The sequence below is a fragment of the Camelus dromedarius genome, chromosome 7 (genome assembly GCF_036321535.1).
Source record: "Camelus dromedarius isolate mCamDro1 chromosome 7, mCamDro1.pat, whole genome shotgun sequence".
Classification (NCBI taxonomy): domain Eukaryota; kingdom Metazoa; phylum Chordata; class Mammalia; order Artiodactyla; family Camelidae; genus Camelus; species Camelus dromedarius.
The window spans coordinates 49,356,058-49,372,625 of record NC_087442.1 but is presented as its reverse complement, the minus strand read 5'-3'; the positions used below and the strand labels follow the sequence as shown (position 1 = coordinate 49,372,625).

At 36.5% G+C, this 16,568-nt stretch overlaps 1 protein-coding gene across 1 annotated transcript in view; it reads left to right on the top strand.

Moving 5' to 3' along the window:
• The window catches only part of HDAC9 (histone deacetylase 9), a 682,621-nt gene that overhangs the window by 630,408 nt on the left and 35,645 nt on the right, over positions 1-16,568 (top strand). Inside the window, exon 25 of the mRNA XM_064487516.1 lies at positions 8,642-8,726. Within this exon, the coding sequence (XP_064343586.1) occupies positions 8,642-8,726 (85 nt within the window). The remainder of the gene's footprint in view (positions 1-8,641; positions 8,727-16,568) is intronic.

The following is a 16,568-nucleotide window of genomic DNA, read 5'->3' as shown; positions in this document are numbered from 1 at the left end:
CTTGAGGATCGCAAGAAATTGAAGCGACTATCTTAATAGAGAAGAATCAGGTTTGAAATAGGATCAGAGTTACATATGTGAATAATCGCATCATTTTTAGTATTGGTAACAGAAACATCTGTGAGGTTCTCAGAAAAACTAATTTTGGTAATCTGCTTTTGTGCTGGCTGGCAAACAATGTCACAGTAGCTTTAAGGCCAAATTTGCCTACTGTTATGCAAAGCCAATTAGCAGCACCCTGGGTTGCTTCCTCTGAAAGAAATTTTCTTAAGAGGTGAGATAAGCTTAAGCAGTTGGCATTCCAATGGAATCTAGAATGAAAACATTGAAAAACTCAAGATAGGTAAAAGAAAGAAGACATACAGCAATAAGAGCCTTGGGTAGTGAGTGGAGAACATGGCCACTAAAAGACCACCTGTCAAAACAGAATAAATGACAGTTTTCAGCTTGTTAGAAGGGAAAAAGAAAACCCAAACTGCCATAGACGTGAAAGCTGTTGAGATGATGCTGTAGCTTCTGGTACTGAAGGTTCTGCACTTAATGTTTGAGTCGATAGCACGCCCTTCCTTGATCTCCCTTCCTCTTATTAAGGTTTGGCTGCTGGGCCTTCCTTCTTTCCCTCCCTCCCTCCTTTTTTCTTTTCCTTTCTTTTCTTTTCTGTCTGTCTTTTCCCCTTCTTACCTTCCCCTTTCTCTCCTTTCTCCTTTTTTTCTGCTACCTCCTGTTGACTAGGCTCAGCTGCTTTCATCTGACTTGGATTTCAGCAACAGTGGCTACACTTAGTGATTGTGTGTGTTGATAATCTTTCCAAGATGACTTTTTGCTCTGAAGGTGTTGAAAAAGTCTCTTGAATTGACTTCCGTGTTGACAGCCACCACTGAGGTGAACTCTTGAGATGTTGTTGTCCAAGTTGCTCATCGAGGGGGTTGTTTGTATTAGATTTTGAATGGGGAAGTAGTTTTGCCATCTTTTTCATCCTTTAGATTAGTATGGCTGGCTCCATTGGGAGATGGGTGTGAATCTGGGAAAGTTTACAAGCTCCTAAATAGTTGCAATTCATGAGCAGAAGGGAGAACTGAATATGGCAAAATGTGTGATAATCCGCAATAATGGTTTTCATGGTCTTTTCTTAAACTTTGAAACCTATCCACACTCTGAAAGAGAATATATGGATAACCTCAAGAGTTAAAATGTCTTGGAAAATATTATTTGAAGATACTTTCTATAGTAGATATGGCCTATGATTTTGCATTTCTTAAAAGCTTATGAGAAGCTGAGCCAAAGTGATTGTGGAGTTTTCTGTTTATCTGTTTTAGCAAATGCCAAATAAAGTAGAAGCTATCTGGATAATTTAAAACTCCATCATGCAGATCTTCTGTACTGTTTATCTTTAGGCTTTTCAGAAGGTGTTAGAAGGAATGTGGACTGGGAAAGTGAACACTTCATAGGGTTCTGGTTACCAATAAAAAAAAGAAAGCATTTCTTTTCTGTGGTGACTTAAACATGTTATGACATTCATTTATCTGTTCATTCATTAGATAGTCTTTTATTGGACATCATTTTGTACCCGAAAGTTCTAATACAAGTAAAAGTAAAAGAAATACAAAGTACTTTGGGAATTTTATGTAGGACCCTTTATTTTTAACTGTAAGGATGGAGGAATATTTTAATAGAGGAAGGAACATTTAACTTTGGTCTTGAATTAAAACGATAATTTGACAAGCTAAAATCAAAAGGAAGGATTTATCTCATGTAGTGAAAATACGTAAAGACATTAAAACTTCTTGGAATTGTGGCTGGCTCTTTTTTGGGTTTGTTTGTTTTATTTTTGGCAGAGGAGAGGCTACTTTGACTAGAATAAAAGTAAATAATGAGGTTGGATCTGTGGAATGGAAGACTGTAAGGAATTTCAGAATTTCTATGGAAAATAGGGGAGACAAACAAATGAGTCCCATTCTCTGGGGTAAAATAACAACAAAACTGTATGATTTTTGAATAAGGCAGAATCTCATATGAGAAAATGAAAGTTTATTAAGGAAATAATCATTAGGAAAAATGTTTCCCAAGTTATTAACAAAGTAGTAGTCTCTATCAGTGAAATGTTACAGCAGGCTCTTAATGGCTTGTGAGAGCTAATTGTGCATCTCTCTACTCAAATCTGAGTTCAGTGACATCACATTGGTAGCCTGAAATAGGCCATGGTGGGGGTATTTACACCATGGAAATCAGCAAATGCTACAAATTACAGCTATTTCTGTAGAGTCAGCTGTTCAACATTTACCACTGTACCACTGCTGCATGATATGAAACAGTTCTTAGCAGAAAAATCAACATTTCAAAAGCAGTATAGTAAAAATCTCTTCACTAAAAAAATTAAGGAAAACAGTTTAGAAACATGCATATCAGCAAATTGAAGAAGAGAAAATAAAACAAATGAGGATAAGACAAACAAGGATCAAAGACAATGAAACATGAGGACGAAGTATAGCTATCAGATTTTATCTTACTTGGAAACAAAGACAAGGAAGCTAGATTTTTCACTGATAAGATGAACTAAGCCTTTTTAATAACAATTGATGTTTCAACTATGGACATTATGTTAGGAAACTACATATAAAGCACTGAGCACACATCCCTTAAATGTAATTGGAACTTCAGTTTAACATATGTATATATAATTTTCCTAACTCAACTGTGTGGTTTGAAATGTTTTCTTTATATTGCATACCCACAATCTTACCTCAGTGCTTAAACAAAACTATTAATAGTCTGAATTATCCAACTAATTGCATTCATTATCCTCTTTCCATTAGACCAATTGCCTCCTTATTTTTACCTTTAAGTTCATTTTAAATTATTTAGCTAGTTACTGCCATAGATGCTTAAATGTGCCATCATGTCCGAACTTTCCATAGATAAGTGTCATGGAAAGTATGGTTTTCTATTTGGATATGATAGTGAATAGAGTCACTTGTTCACAGTCTTCCTCGTTTTTCATTCATTGGCTGATATATTGTGTAACCTACATATCTCTAAACCAAGATAGTTTTGGATAAAACTCAACTGAAATAACCTCAGAGACTAGCCCACTTGTCCTTCTTATTTTATTAAAGGAATTCCTTCAGTATCTCCTGTGAGCTGAATGGCCAATATTGTACCCTTTGCCTCTTGGTCTCCTAGGATTATCATAAGACATGTTAGGTTAATGTCACCCCTCTTGTCCAGAGATGTTTCTTTATTGCTATGTGATATCACCATCATTTAATTGTAGGCAGGATGCAGGCAGACTCAGTCTGAATAATCTCAATAATCTGTTAGTGTAATAACTTGATTGCCAATAGAATCTACCCTGATTTACTTCTTTTCCCAATCTGTTTGGTCGAGGATTTTAATGACTCTAAATGAGTAAAAGGGGTTATTTTGAGAATGACTCATGAATCACAATATGGATAAAATTATATCCAGATTTACTAAAGTAATCAAATTAAACATATACAACTAATTGCAGACATCTCTAAGATAATTATTTAAATGAAAGTTGAGTTTTAACCACCAATCCCTCCTCACTAGGGAACTGATACTAGTTCATCAGCATGGAGGGTCAGGTCTACGTGGCAATGTGGTTCTCTTATCCTCTTGGTCTTGATAATCATACTCTTTTCTTCCAAAGTCCCGCAATATCTTTGATCCTGACAACTGAACCCCTTCTGCATTTTTTTCTGCGTTGCTTTGCATGTTTCAGGGGACTTTCAGTTCCCTGTGCAAGTGAATTCATGGCCTATATCTAAGAATGTAATTTGTTGTTCTTGCCGCAAAACCTATAATCTCATTTTTTTCCTTAGCTGCACCATAATGTAGTAGAAAAACATATGGTCTCAAGAACCAGACTTAGTTTCTCTGTTCTCTTATGTCAGAAAATATACTCTCTTTTTAAATTGCTTTCAATTATAAAATATAATATTCATACAGAAAACTGCATAAGACATGAATGTACAACTCAGTGAAATATTACAAATATACATAACATACATACACTTGCAAAAACTGAATCCAAAAGTCAGAAAATTTGAATGGTATTATAATTGTTAATAAAATTCAATCTTTAATACCACATATACCAACAGAAAACACTAGACCCATGTAGCTTCACCAGTGAATTCTACTAATAATTTATACTGTTTTACAGTAAAGGGGGAAGTGGGGGAAGGAAAACACTTCACAACTGATTTTTGAGACCCATATAATATTGACACCCAAACTCAAAAGATCATTATAAGAAAAGAATATTACAGGAAAATCTTGCTCACAAACATAACAGTTAAAACCCTAAACAAAATATTAGCAGTTCATCATTATCTCAAAAACTCATTGGGGTTAGGCCAAGAAGGTAACATATTAACATTACAAAATAAGTCATTATAATTCATCATATTAAGAGAATGAAAAAGAAATATAACCATTTCAATAGATGTTTTAAAATTAAACACCCAATTATGATGAACTACTTTTGGGAAACTGGGAATAAAAGGAAATTTTATTAACTTGATAAAATATATCTACAAGCATTCTATAGTAGGCATCAGATTTAATGGTGAAATCTGAGAATTCTTCTTTGAAATAAAAAACATGACAAAGATGTTTACTCTTATAGCTTCATTTTTAACATTACACTGGTGGTCCTAGACAGTGCAACAGGGTAAGAAAAAGAAATTTAAAAATATAAAGATTGGAGAAGAATGAATAAATCTCTCATTATTCACAGAAGATATGATTATATATGTAGAAAGTCTATACAAAATTATGTTAATACATTATTAGAATTAAGAATTAATAAATTTGTTTAGCAAAATTGAAGGTCAGTTTGAAAATCAATTAAAACATCAATTAAAAATCAAGTATTTTGATTAAAAAGTGAACTATCTCTGATGTTCTTCCTACTCTTTCAGTCTAAAAATATACTCTGATTACAGGAGGCAACCAAGAGGAAGAACCTATTCCACTTAGGTCTGTTAGCTGTGGAGGGCTGAATAAAAGCTACTTCCCCACATTTTCTTGCAATTAATTCTTCCTCCATATATCCAACATTTAAAAAAATGCCTATCATATATCAGGCTCTATCTTTACCTTTAAATTGCTCACAACAAAATAAAGACTAGCACACATGGCTTACTAGAAGATAATGTGTAGAGTGAAGAAGAGTATTTGTGTGGAAACAAGACATAGAGGTGGAAGTAATTTGCTCTGTCAGAGGATTTTAGAAAAGAGTTCAGAGCAGGCAATGTTTGTGTTGGTCCTTGAATAACTTTGTAAGGATTTACCAATTCAAAGAAGGACGGAGGAAACAGAAGTCAGAGGAAACAGAATAAATAAAGGTGTAAGAGTTTGAAAATACTTGGCATATCTGGGAAGCAATATAAAAGCTAAGAGTAGTTAGTAGAGCCTTTGCTTGGTTGATGGATACATCTGTCCCCATGTACCTGTTATATTTTGCATAATCTCTTTTTTCTTTTTGTTCTGAATCCTGAAAAATAGTTTATTGTCATGTCTCATAAGTACAAAGTGAGTTTTAAAACTCTTACTCAGGCTTCTCCAAGGGTACCCTTGCCTGTTTCCGTAAATGCATCTTAGCCAACTAAAATTATTTTTGATTATTTAAATGATCTGATTCTAAAGAATCTGAAAATTATTTATTCACAACATAATAATGGACACAATTTTTATGGTTTTTCAAAATAGCTATTATACTTAGAATTCACATGGTATGTGCAACTTAAACATCTGAATCATATCGACATGGTATTGCAACTTTCTGCGAGAGATGTAGAAAAATAAAGATCACTGTCACTGAGTCCAAAAATGTATATAAAGAGTCTCTGTAAGTAATGGTTGCAGTTAAGCTTTAGATATAATAAACCAGGATGAGAGTTCATATGTCAAGAGGTTGTGTTAAAGTAATCTAGTGTATCTTACAGTTCTATTATTACTTGGAATTGTTCAACAAAGATGGCATGATAGGTGTGTGATATTTCCTACATCTGCATCTGTTTTATCTTATTGTAACTTTTGCATGCACAAGTTCTCTGGTTTGCATAAATTACTTCCTTATTTATCTTTTAATAGCTCTTACTAACATTGATTAGCTTCAATGCCAGCGTTTTTGTTGCATCTTACCGGCCAAACGAAATATATAACACAGCTTTACTATATATTCTTGTTTTTTGCTCCAAATTTATAAAATATGACTATTTGTTTAATATTTTATTACGCTGAGTTATTAGATTTTACTGATAATGACCAGTACTCATAAATATTTATTAAATAGATGCTTCAATCAGATGTTTTTAGTGCTTGTAATTGTGAGTGATTAAATCAACAAACTCTTCTACAAAAGACAACTCAATTCTGTGGTCCCTCTATACAAGGTTTTAATTTTATGAAAACAGACTCTAAATGCTGTTTGCCTTCTTGCCAACTGAGAGTATTAGCCATTGCCTTCTCAGCAGAGCTACTGGAGAAAAAAATAAAGAACCTGTATTGAGAACTTTCTGAATCCAGCTCTGTCTGTGTGTATATCCTCAAAATGAAACAAATTGGGGCAATTTACTGAGGGTTAAATCCTCTAAATGACATTCACCTAAAACAGGCAGGGAAATGGCTTGGGAGGCTTAAATGATCAATGTAATTGCCTTAATTCTCTAGGTTGCTTTCATAAGTAGACACAATTTTACCGTTTCTCACTGACGATTCCAAATTGAAGATTTAGGGTTGTTTGTATTTTTACTCTCAACACCCTGAATCAAGTTTACTTTCTGCATAACTCAGGTCTTAAAAGTAGCCCACAGACCTATTGCAAGAGCATTCCAGAAGGGAGGTTTTTACATTAATCATCTGCCTGTAGCTTTCCTTCCAGTAGCTAGCACCTTTCATTTTGTCAGCATTTTTACCCTGAAGTTGCAGGAAAGCTTTTTTAAGAACTAAATATGCTGCTATTACCGTGTGCCTTTGTTTTTGAATATTCGAACACAGAGTGATATTTCAGAACATTTTATTAGCAAAATCTACCTGATTTCTATTAAAATTTTTCTGTGCACTCGGAGAAAGAAGTGAAAGGAAAGATTATTTATGAGCAAGGTAGCTCAACCCTGTCTAATTCTTGAGTAAGAGGTTTCCAAGTAACCTTCCGTTTATGATTCAGGAGTTCCTCTGAGTTAAGAGGGTGTTACTAGGATAACATATTATTGAAGATTCTACCTGAAATACTAGATTTTTAAAAAAATGATTCTTAACAAGTTTTAAGAGTTTAAGATTTCAGAACCTTTCACTGACACTTTTTTTTTTTTGCCCCTCTCACCAAACTTTATTGCAAATAAACCTTTTCATGTTTTAAAGGTTTTTCTTTGGCAGCTAAGAAAAACACTCTGGAAAGTTATATTTAGTGAATTTACCCATGTATAAATATCCCTGAGCTAGTCTGTTATCCTATGGCATCTGGAAGAAAGGTGCTATTGTTTTAGATTCCATGATTGAAGTATGGGATAATCAATTCAGAGAGACCCTGGGGGGAAGATTCACTTGCATATGCTGTGGAAACTTGGAATCCCTGAGTTTTTTTGTTTTCTTCTACAGATGAAGAGACATAGATGAGTTCATGCTTTAGTACATTTAGCGACATAGGTTCCCATTCTAGCCATATAATAGTTTGGCTATCAGTTAATATTTGAGACTACTCATTTTAAATTTTCTAAGAAAGCGTTGTTGTTAATTCCTTTTTACTATTACTGGCCTTGCTTTCTGGATCACAGTAGCTGGGCAGCTATTTTGATTGCAAGCGCTCTGGATATGCATTTTCTGCAGCTACACACCAAGCCACATCACCAAGGTATTCCCAGGGATGCATCATCAGACTTAGTTTGGCCAAAACACTCCATAAATTATTTAAAGCTCCTTTCATGTCTTGCAAAGTAATGTTTGCTGGACTTCCCCATGAAAAATCAGTGTAATTCCAGAAGATCATGGTAGATTTGCAAGACAGGAATTTGTCCTGTGCTTCCACCATAGATGTGACTACAGATGTAGAAGTTAAATGAAAATGTATAGTTATTTTACTTTTGGTTTTATTTGAACATTTTCTCTACTACTTATTCAGTAGCAGTTGAATAAGAGCAGCTATGTCTCATGGCTTTCTACTGTGAAGTGTCCAAAAGTATAAGATAATTAGATGTAAAAACACTGCAGAAGTATGGATAATAGACTGCCCACCTCCCCTCTACTGCAACTTCCCTGAGGTTTCGTTTGCAGGGCCCAGCTGCATATACAGACATGATGGAATTTGGTTTGTAAGGAACCTACAAAAATTACACAAATAACTCAGATGTTTAATGAATAATACACAGACATGCACCTGCTTCAGCAACTTCATAGATTAGTCTTGTGACCAATAGAAAAGCCCCTTGGAATTCAATTACCTTGCTGCAAGACAGAAAATAAAACTGGCTACACTTTTGGAACTGATATCGGCACAATGTTAACTAGCTCTTGGAGCAAGCTTTTCTTTTTAGGTTGTTTCAATTTGGTTTGCTTTTGTCCGGCTTCCTGTAAAGTGATAATATTCTGCTCATATTCTTATCTACTGTTCTTGCAGTTGGAGCCGCTCACAGACGATGTTCTCCACCAGACTCCGAATACGAATGCTGTTATTTCCTTACAGAAGATCATTGAAATTCAAAGTATGTCTTTAAAGTTTTTTATTAATTTCTAATAAGATATATAATTAAACTTATATTAAATATAATTAGACTTACATTGAGAATTAGAGCACGTGAGAAATATATTTGATTTTCTCAAATATGAGGAATATATTTGAAGTAATTATAATTTGCACATATTATGTATTCATACCTAAATGTGTTCTTGCCTTGCTCTTAACATGGTAATCTTATTTTACACTGATAAAATTCAGAGGCTCCAGATTTACAATCTTGTTTTTCTCATATTTTTCAAAAGTGTTTGGATTTTTTTTCCATTACTACCACTAAGTATCTACTCAGAACAATGAAAATAACATAGAAGTTATGATTTTATTGTTCAGTCTTAACTGAGGTAAGCTATCTCCTCATGATATTGGAATTCAGCAATCATTTACTGGTTTTAAATTTGTCAAGAGAGGGAAAAGTTCATGAGGAAAGTCTATTAAAAAAACTAACAAAAAAGGAAAGTTAGAACCTTTTTTTTTTTACTATTCATTTCATTTCACACTGCTGTTACTTTATGAAGAACTATTCTTTTTAGATGATAACACACATCAGCGCTCACACACATGAGCGCGCGCGCACACACACACTCTGAAAGCAAGCACAAATTAACCTGACAGTTAGCATGAACAGGAAAACCAGACGGCAAAACTAAGTGTGAAGGAAGCTCAGGAAAACCCTTAGCTTTGCTAATCTCCCGTAGAAACAATTTTTAAACACCAGGAGAGAAGCCACCTTCCAGCTCTCTGAGTCCCTGTCTTTGCTTGCTCAGTAGTAATTTGGAGATACAGGTGTGGTTGGGGTTTTATATTATTTTTTCATCTGGTACTTATTTATCCAATCTAATGCCTCGTTAAGGTCATCAATATAAAAATATCTACTTTTGAAACATATGGTTATTTTTTTCTGAGTATTCCCTTGCCAATATACACACTATTAAAAATCATTATTGCATGTATATTCTGATCACATCCTTTTCAGTAAGCATTCTTAAGTATGTATTACATGTTGATGCATCATAACTTGAGCACTTAAAAGGCAAGGCACAGAGGTTATGGAGAAGAATAAGGCAAAGTCTCTAGCATCACGGAGTTTACAGTCCAGTGAGTGAGAAACACTGAAATAGATTATTTCGATAGAAGTCACAGGGTGCCCTGAGATCATACACAAGGAGCATTCATTTTCTTAAGTCCCTTCTAGCCAGCATGAGAAGTCCTGGAGAGTGAGGAAGGTTCAAGGAAGGCTTAAGGAAGGCTTCTTGGCAGTAATAGGGCCTGAGCTTAGTCTTAAGGACTGAACAGGATTTTGGCCAGATGAAGAGTGAATGTTTTGAAGGAAATGACAGAAGCAAAAGACTCAATTTTCACATAGGTGTAAAAATTCATGGTTTGTATATATCTTTAGAAAACATACTACTATTGTCTTTTGCATTGGATCTAATTTCCCAGTAATGATTTTCCACTGCATGATTTTTTTCCTTTCACCACTGACTTTTCAAGTGACTTGTGTAGTCTGCTTTAGCCAAACAAACCTGTTTGACTCTTGAAAAGGATTCACGGTACTATCAAAATTTGCTGTGTAAGAATTCTGCCACTGTGGATTGTGAATCTCTGTCTTCTGCTCCAAAATGCATTTTAAACACTCAACACTGACCAATTCTCGCATTCAAAAATCCATTTCCTCCTAAACTCCTGTTGAAGATCCCACCCAGAGCTTGTTAATCCAGTACTTCCATAAACTCTCAGCACTAAGATGTAGATTTTAATTAGTGGTATTTTTATTTAAAATTTTTCTGTTATTTGAGTTTTTGTGTATTTTATGGTCTGTTAGTCCTGGTTCCTTATTTATATGAGAATCCTCAGGAGGATGGAACCCTGTCTTCTCACTCCTACTTGTACAAACAGAAAGGGTTGTCAGCGGGGGACGAGGTTTGAAGTACATGGGAGCCTGAGAATTGAGAGTTGGCAGATTCGAGCAAGAATGATTTGAATAACTCGTCAAAGCTCTAGGGAACCAAAATTTGCACAAAAGGGAGCTTCTGAAGAATTCCTCCTTCTGAGTCATGAGGACATGGTGTGGTATGGTGGGTACCGCTGTTGGCTACTCAGCAACTATGCCTTCCTCACTTCTGAAAAGGAGCCTGGTTTTACTCATGCGTCCTTGCCGCCAGGTGCCATACAACTCAGGGGAAGATGAACTTACACCCAGCTCCAGGGAGCTGTCTCAGTCTAAGGCTGAGCTTGTCTACTCATTTAACAGTGACTGGCTAAGGAATGGGTACCTGACCCAATTCTGGCCAGTGAGAATCAGGGCTGGCTTCAAGGACTTTCAACCAGCAAGGTCACATAGGCCCCACACTTTGAAGGGCACTATGCATGATTTAATGCTCTTACTCTTGGTGCCTTGAAATTCTCACTGAGTTTTTGGACAAGGAGTCCACATTTCATTTTGCAGTGAACCCTACAAATTATGAAGCCAGTCCTGATGAAAAGCAAGGTGCTGGTGATGGGAATAAATATTTACCAAGGAAGATTGAGAGTAGCGTCACCACAAAGAGAGCCCAAATTGTGGTTGAGAAGGAACTGAACAGTGGGTTGAGGTTGTAAAAAAGAAAAACATGATGAGAGTGATCTCTCACCATTTGGAACATGGGGTGAAAATTAGTACAGAGAATGTGGTTCAGTACTGTGGCTTTGACCACTGTGAAATACATTTTTTATATGATTCTTTGAATTGTGTGTCTCTGGGGCTACTCTTCTGGACTAAAGGAACAGAAAGAGGCTGTCTAAAGTCCATAAAGCAATTTTTAAAAAGTGCTATTTCAGAGTAGCAAACTTCATAATGGCTTGGAAAATCAAAATTATGGGTGCCTGACTTAGCAAACAATGCTATATTTCCTTAAAACCTATAAAATTGTTCTCTTAATTTTACTTTTCTCTGTTTTATAACACACTTCCACTTCAAGTGCTCCTATAGGCTTTATCGGGCTCCCCATTTCACCTTTGTGGGGAAAGTCATGAGGACTCACTAAAAATTTGTGGATCTCAGTGCAAGATGAAAATGTATGAATGCTTCCTTGTTAAAAAAAAGCCTCCAGAGCATTAAACCAAGCATGAGGGCCCTTCTGAATATGGCCCTTTGCAACTGCACAGATTGCCTGTTTATAAAGCCTGCCTTGAAGGTAGCCTTTGTTTAACAGGAGAACCTCCTCAGTATCTCACAGGTGCCCCCTTTTAACTTTAGGAGGTGTTCGAATTTCAGCTTGCCTCCTAGCCCAGGTTCTAAAGGATTCTTTTTTGCTAGGGTTTGGGACTACAGGATCAGAAAACTATGTAAATGTCGAAAAGCAGGCCTTGTAGCATGTGGGAAACATTCAGCCAAGTTCCTAGATAGCCTTGTCCCAAGGCAGACGGCAAGGTGCTGACAGGCCTTATGTGAATTTTTCTTTGAGAACCGAGCCCCCCAGCTGAGGGTATGCAGGTGCTGGAGGCTGTGATTAGCATTGGCCCTTTGCCTGGCCACATGTACGTGAGTATTTTGTAGCAGGATCATCCCTATTGTCCTGTCCTTGTTTATGTTACTCATTTAGCTGAGAAAAAAAAAGGCCTTACAAGGCAACAGCAGAGCAGCCATTTCTCCTGACAGGTAACCACCTCCCCCTGCTGCCCCCTGATAGGTCAGAGTCTGGTTTCATCTTAAGATGGTGGATGCATACAAAGATCAACTGTCTCTGAAATGACAAAAGGGAAGTACGGTCAAGGAGCTTCATGCCTGCACATGCTGTTTACTCTGCTGCAGAGTCTTCTGCCTCATCCCTATTAAGTTTTCAAGACAGCTCAGATAGCATGTCTTTTGGGAGGCCATCTACTCCATCCATCCCTATGCTAGATTAGGTGCAGTTCCTGGATATTTTCATGGCAGAGATTGTTTTTGCTGATGTTCTTTGTTTTCAATTGCTGTATCCTTTATCTGGCATGTAGCAGGTTCTCTGCTACATTTGTTGAATGAATGAATCAGCCAGTAGGTCAATGTTTGCCACACTTTTTTTTTCTTAGCCCAGATTGACTTTTTAATTAACCTAAAATTATACTCCTTGGCTAGCTTATGCAGAACAAGAGATTAAGAAATTCAGGCAAAATATATATGAGAGCCCATTTCTTCTCTCTCGTCCACAACCCACAATGATGAGTCATTTCTAAGTCAGGGAGAACAGGAATTGCTTGCGAGCTACCACTTCCATCACTAAGCTTGGAGGTGGCAGTTCTAAGAGCTGAGTCTGGTGATTGGCTGGCCATCTGTAATCACCAACAAGCAGTGTCAGGTAAAGTCAGCCCAGAGTAGAATAAAGGACCCTTGTATGTGTATATCCTTTCCTGAAACCCATCCTAACAACTTAGAGTCCACTGAACTCTTACCTTCTACATAGACTCTTACCGTCGTACATTTGGGAACATCATTTTTTACACCAGTCCTTGGCAATGATAACATTTTCACTGATTTTGAAGGGAAGAATCATGAAGTGAGTTTTCCATAAAACTAAATTTATTTAGTTTGAAAGACTATAATTTTAAGTTCTAAAAACATACAATGAATGATACTGATACTGATCTGTGAAACCTCAAAATATGAAAACCACAAGTATATAGTCATGGTTTCCTTTTATTCATTTAAGTTTTTTTTATTAAGAAGAGTACTCCTTTTAAGTGTCAACCAGTTTTATAGACCTGCATGATAATAGTGATAATTATAGTATCTTTTGATTTGTGGATCAGAAATTGTATATGTTCAAAAGGAGTTGAGGATTCTTTTAAAATTTTTCTGCAACCCTCCAACAGTTTGCAGCTCATAAGTTGAAAAACACTAGGGTAGAGGATTTTAAAATAATACGAATTTAACTATGATCTTCCCATCCACTCACCAGCCATGTGACAATGAGCAAGCCACTTAACTTCCCAGAGGAGGGACATGGCATATCACCACACTGCTTTTCTAAGGTGGCTGCTATGGCAACAAAATGGCAAATCAGAAGCAGAATCATAAGAGAACAGTAGGAAGTTTTTCCTTTTACCCCCAGTTTTCATTTTATTCCCACTCTAGGAATTTTCTCTTGTTTAGTGGATTGCGATCTCCTTAGAATTCCTTATTATGCCAACCACAGCAAACTGGTGACATAAGTCATAATGAGGAAAGGACAGTATTTGTAATGTCACTCTGTGTTCTGTCAAACTTGTATATAAATGGAGGAACATCATGTCTCCTGCATATAAAACTTGCCAGTATGGCTAAATTTCTCTTTTTTTTTTTTTAAAGCTTACCCACACAGAGGAGAAACACACTCACAAACAGAGCAATATTTAGGGCTGTGAGAATTTAATTTATGGTCCTCTGAATTTATCCAACTTTTGAGGCCACTATCAAAAGGGATCTGACTTTCTCATTGCAGGAGAATACCCCATGTGACTATGTAACTGACTACAAGGCAGTCAGCTGTCCACATGGTTCAGGCAGCTGCAATGGGCAGAACACACCCTTTCACTCATTCTAAAGAAATAAAAATGAAATCAGATTTTCTCTGGGAGATCAGAGGCAAGTACAGTTGATACCTTCTCCCTGTCAGAACTCTGCTTCATTTATGTTTAGTGTATGTGTTACTGAGGGAATTACGTCTCCTCCTCTTTCCTTCTTGTTATCCTTTCCTTCTTCTCCTTCTCCCCCTCTTCCTCAGTTTCCTCCTCTTCTTATTATATCATTATATCCACTGTCCCAGAAACTACCCTTAGAAAGAACAATTGATGTTGGCAAAGGAATGCTAATCTTCTTGATTCATTTCTGCTGTATTTCCAGTGGCGATAATTGCTGGTGAAAGTAAAATACACTCTTGATGCTGTATTAGTGGATAATCAGACAAAGTGCTAGCCAGTTCTCTTGGCTATTAAGAGATCTGGACAGTAATTAATGAAAAAAGCTGTTAAAGTAAGATAAAACTTGCTCTAAAGATGACAACCATCTTCTTTTATGTGAAATACCATTCAGCCATCTCCTCCCATTACTTGAATAACCTCTACCTACCCCCTTCCCAAGGAGAAAGGTCATTTACATTAGATAATCCAGGAGAAAATCAGATTGTTTCTAAGCTAAAAAGAATTTGTATAAAATATCTTGTGAGGAAATTGTCCAGAGTTTTGAGCTCATGGGACTATGCACATAGATTAAAGGGTGGTTTGCCCAGATAGCAACATGCACTGCATAAATCATTTCACGAACACTCTCGCTTCTTGACTCCACACCCAAATGCTAACCCACACTCCGTTTTTCTTCTCTCTTTTTGTTCCTTCTTATTTCATTTTGATTTTCTACTTTTGTTTCTTATCTTTCTGTCTTTCTCTCGCTCCTCCATCTCCCAGGGGAGAACAAGAGGTTGAAAAGGGGCTTTTAACTCATAATGATTTAATGATTTATTTCAAGCAGGGAAGGAATATGATCAAACCTGTATTTCAAAAGGTCACTCTGCCTTCAGTAAGGACAGACAATTTTGCAGGGCTTATTGCCAGTGTGAGCTGTTTAATTCAGAAGTAGAGTTGGCTTGGTATGGTTATGAACAGGCATGGAGAGGATTAATGATTCCTAAGTTTCAGGCTTGGACAACTGAGTAGGTAGTGGTGTCACCTCCTGTGATAGAGAGCAGCAGAGGAAGAAAAGTGTGAAAGGAAAGATGAATATTAGACTTCAGAAAAAGAAACTGCTGATTGAAAGGCATGAAATTTGGGGGACCATCTTAAATACCAGTTTTTCTCTTCAGTGAAGTTACGGAGGGACTTTGGGGACTTTGGATGGAATTATTTACACAATGCAAGCCCTGTAAGCTGTTAGCAAATAATAGAATAACCATTACTGAGTGTTTCCAGTGTGCTAGGCACTGTTCTAAGCACTCTTATTGATATAAATTAACTCATTTAATCTTATCAACAACCCTGAGGTAGGTACTATTTTCATTCTTTTTTAGGTTAAAAAACTTTCCAAGGTCACAGTTAATAAATGGACAAAGGCAAGCTCATAAGTCAAGCAGTCTAGCCCCAAAGTCTATGGTCTTCATCATTATGCTATTCTAAAGCTCACAAATAAATTCATTCCTTTTGCAGTTTTGGGGTGCACTTTTTCCTATTTCATCCCAAAGTGACAGGCTTAGGGAAAAAAATCAATTAAACTGAAGATTTGGGGTTTTGGAAGTTCTGGTTAATCAGGGTTTAGCCACAGTCAGTTCCAGAAGGGCAATGCCTAATTTCAAGGAGCTGTAGAGCTATGAATCCACTTTTGGAGCCCTTGTAAACTTGCAGAATACATCTAATCACAAAAAAATGCAAGGGTTGGCAGAATTTCAAATCCCTGCCCTGTTGAGTTTAGAACCCTGACTGTTGTCAGGTGTGAGCTGCTATTTGTCATAGATGTTTTGGCTTTAGACAGAGGCCTTAACGTTGCAGCCTTGGGCCAGGCCGACCTTCATTGAAGAAAAGCAGCGTTAGACATTTTCCCACTATTAACCCCGCCAGCCCTTGCTTGTATCAGAGCCAGGTCAGACTTGTACACATGGCTTTTTGAAAATTGATTGTGAACTTCTAATTAACCGTTCTCTTGAAATGTTGAGGCTCTGATTATTGTTTGGTGGAGCACTAATACTAGAGTGTCCCAGAATTAAAAGGTAGATCTGCCTTCTGCTTAGAGACTTGTCTGGGAATTTTTTTTTTTTTAATTCCAACTGCATCTGTAATTATGAGTTTTCTTTCACTCACGTTTCTACTAAGACAGAACTAATCAGACCAA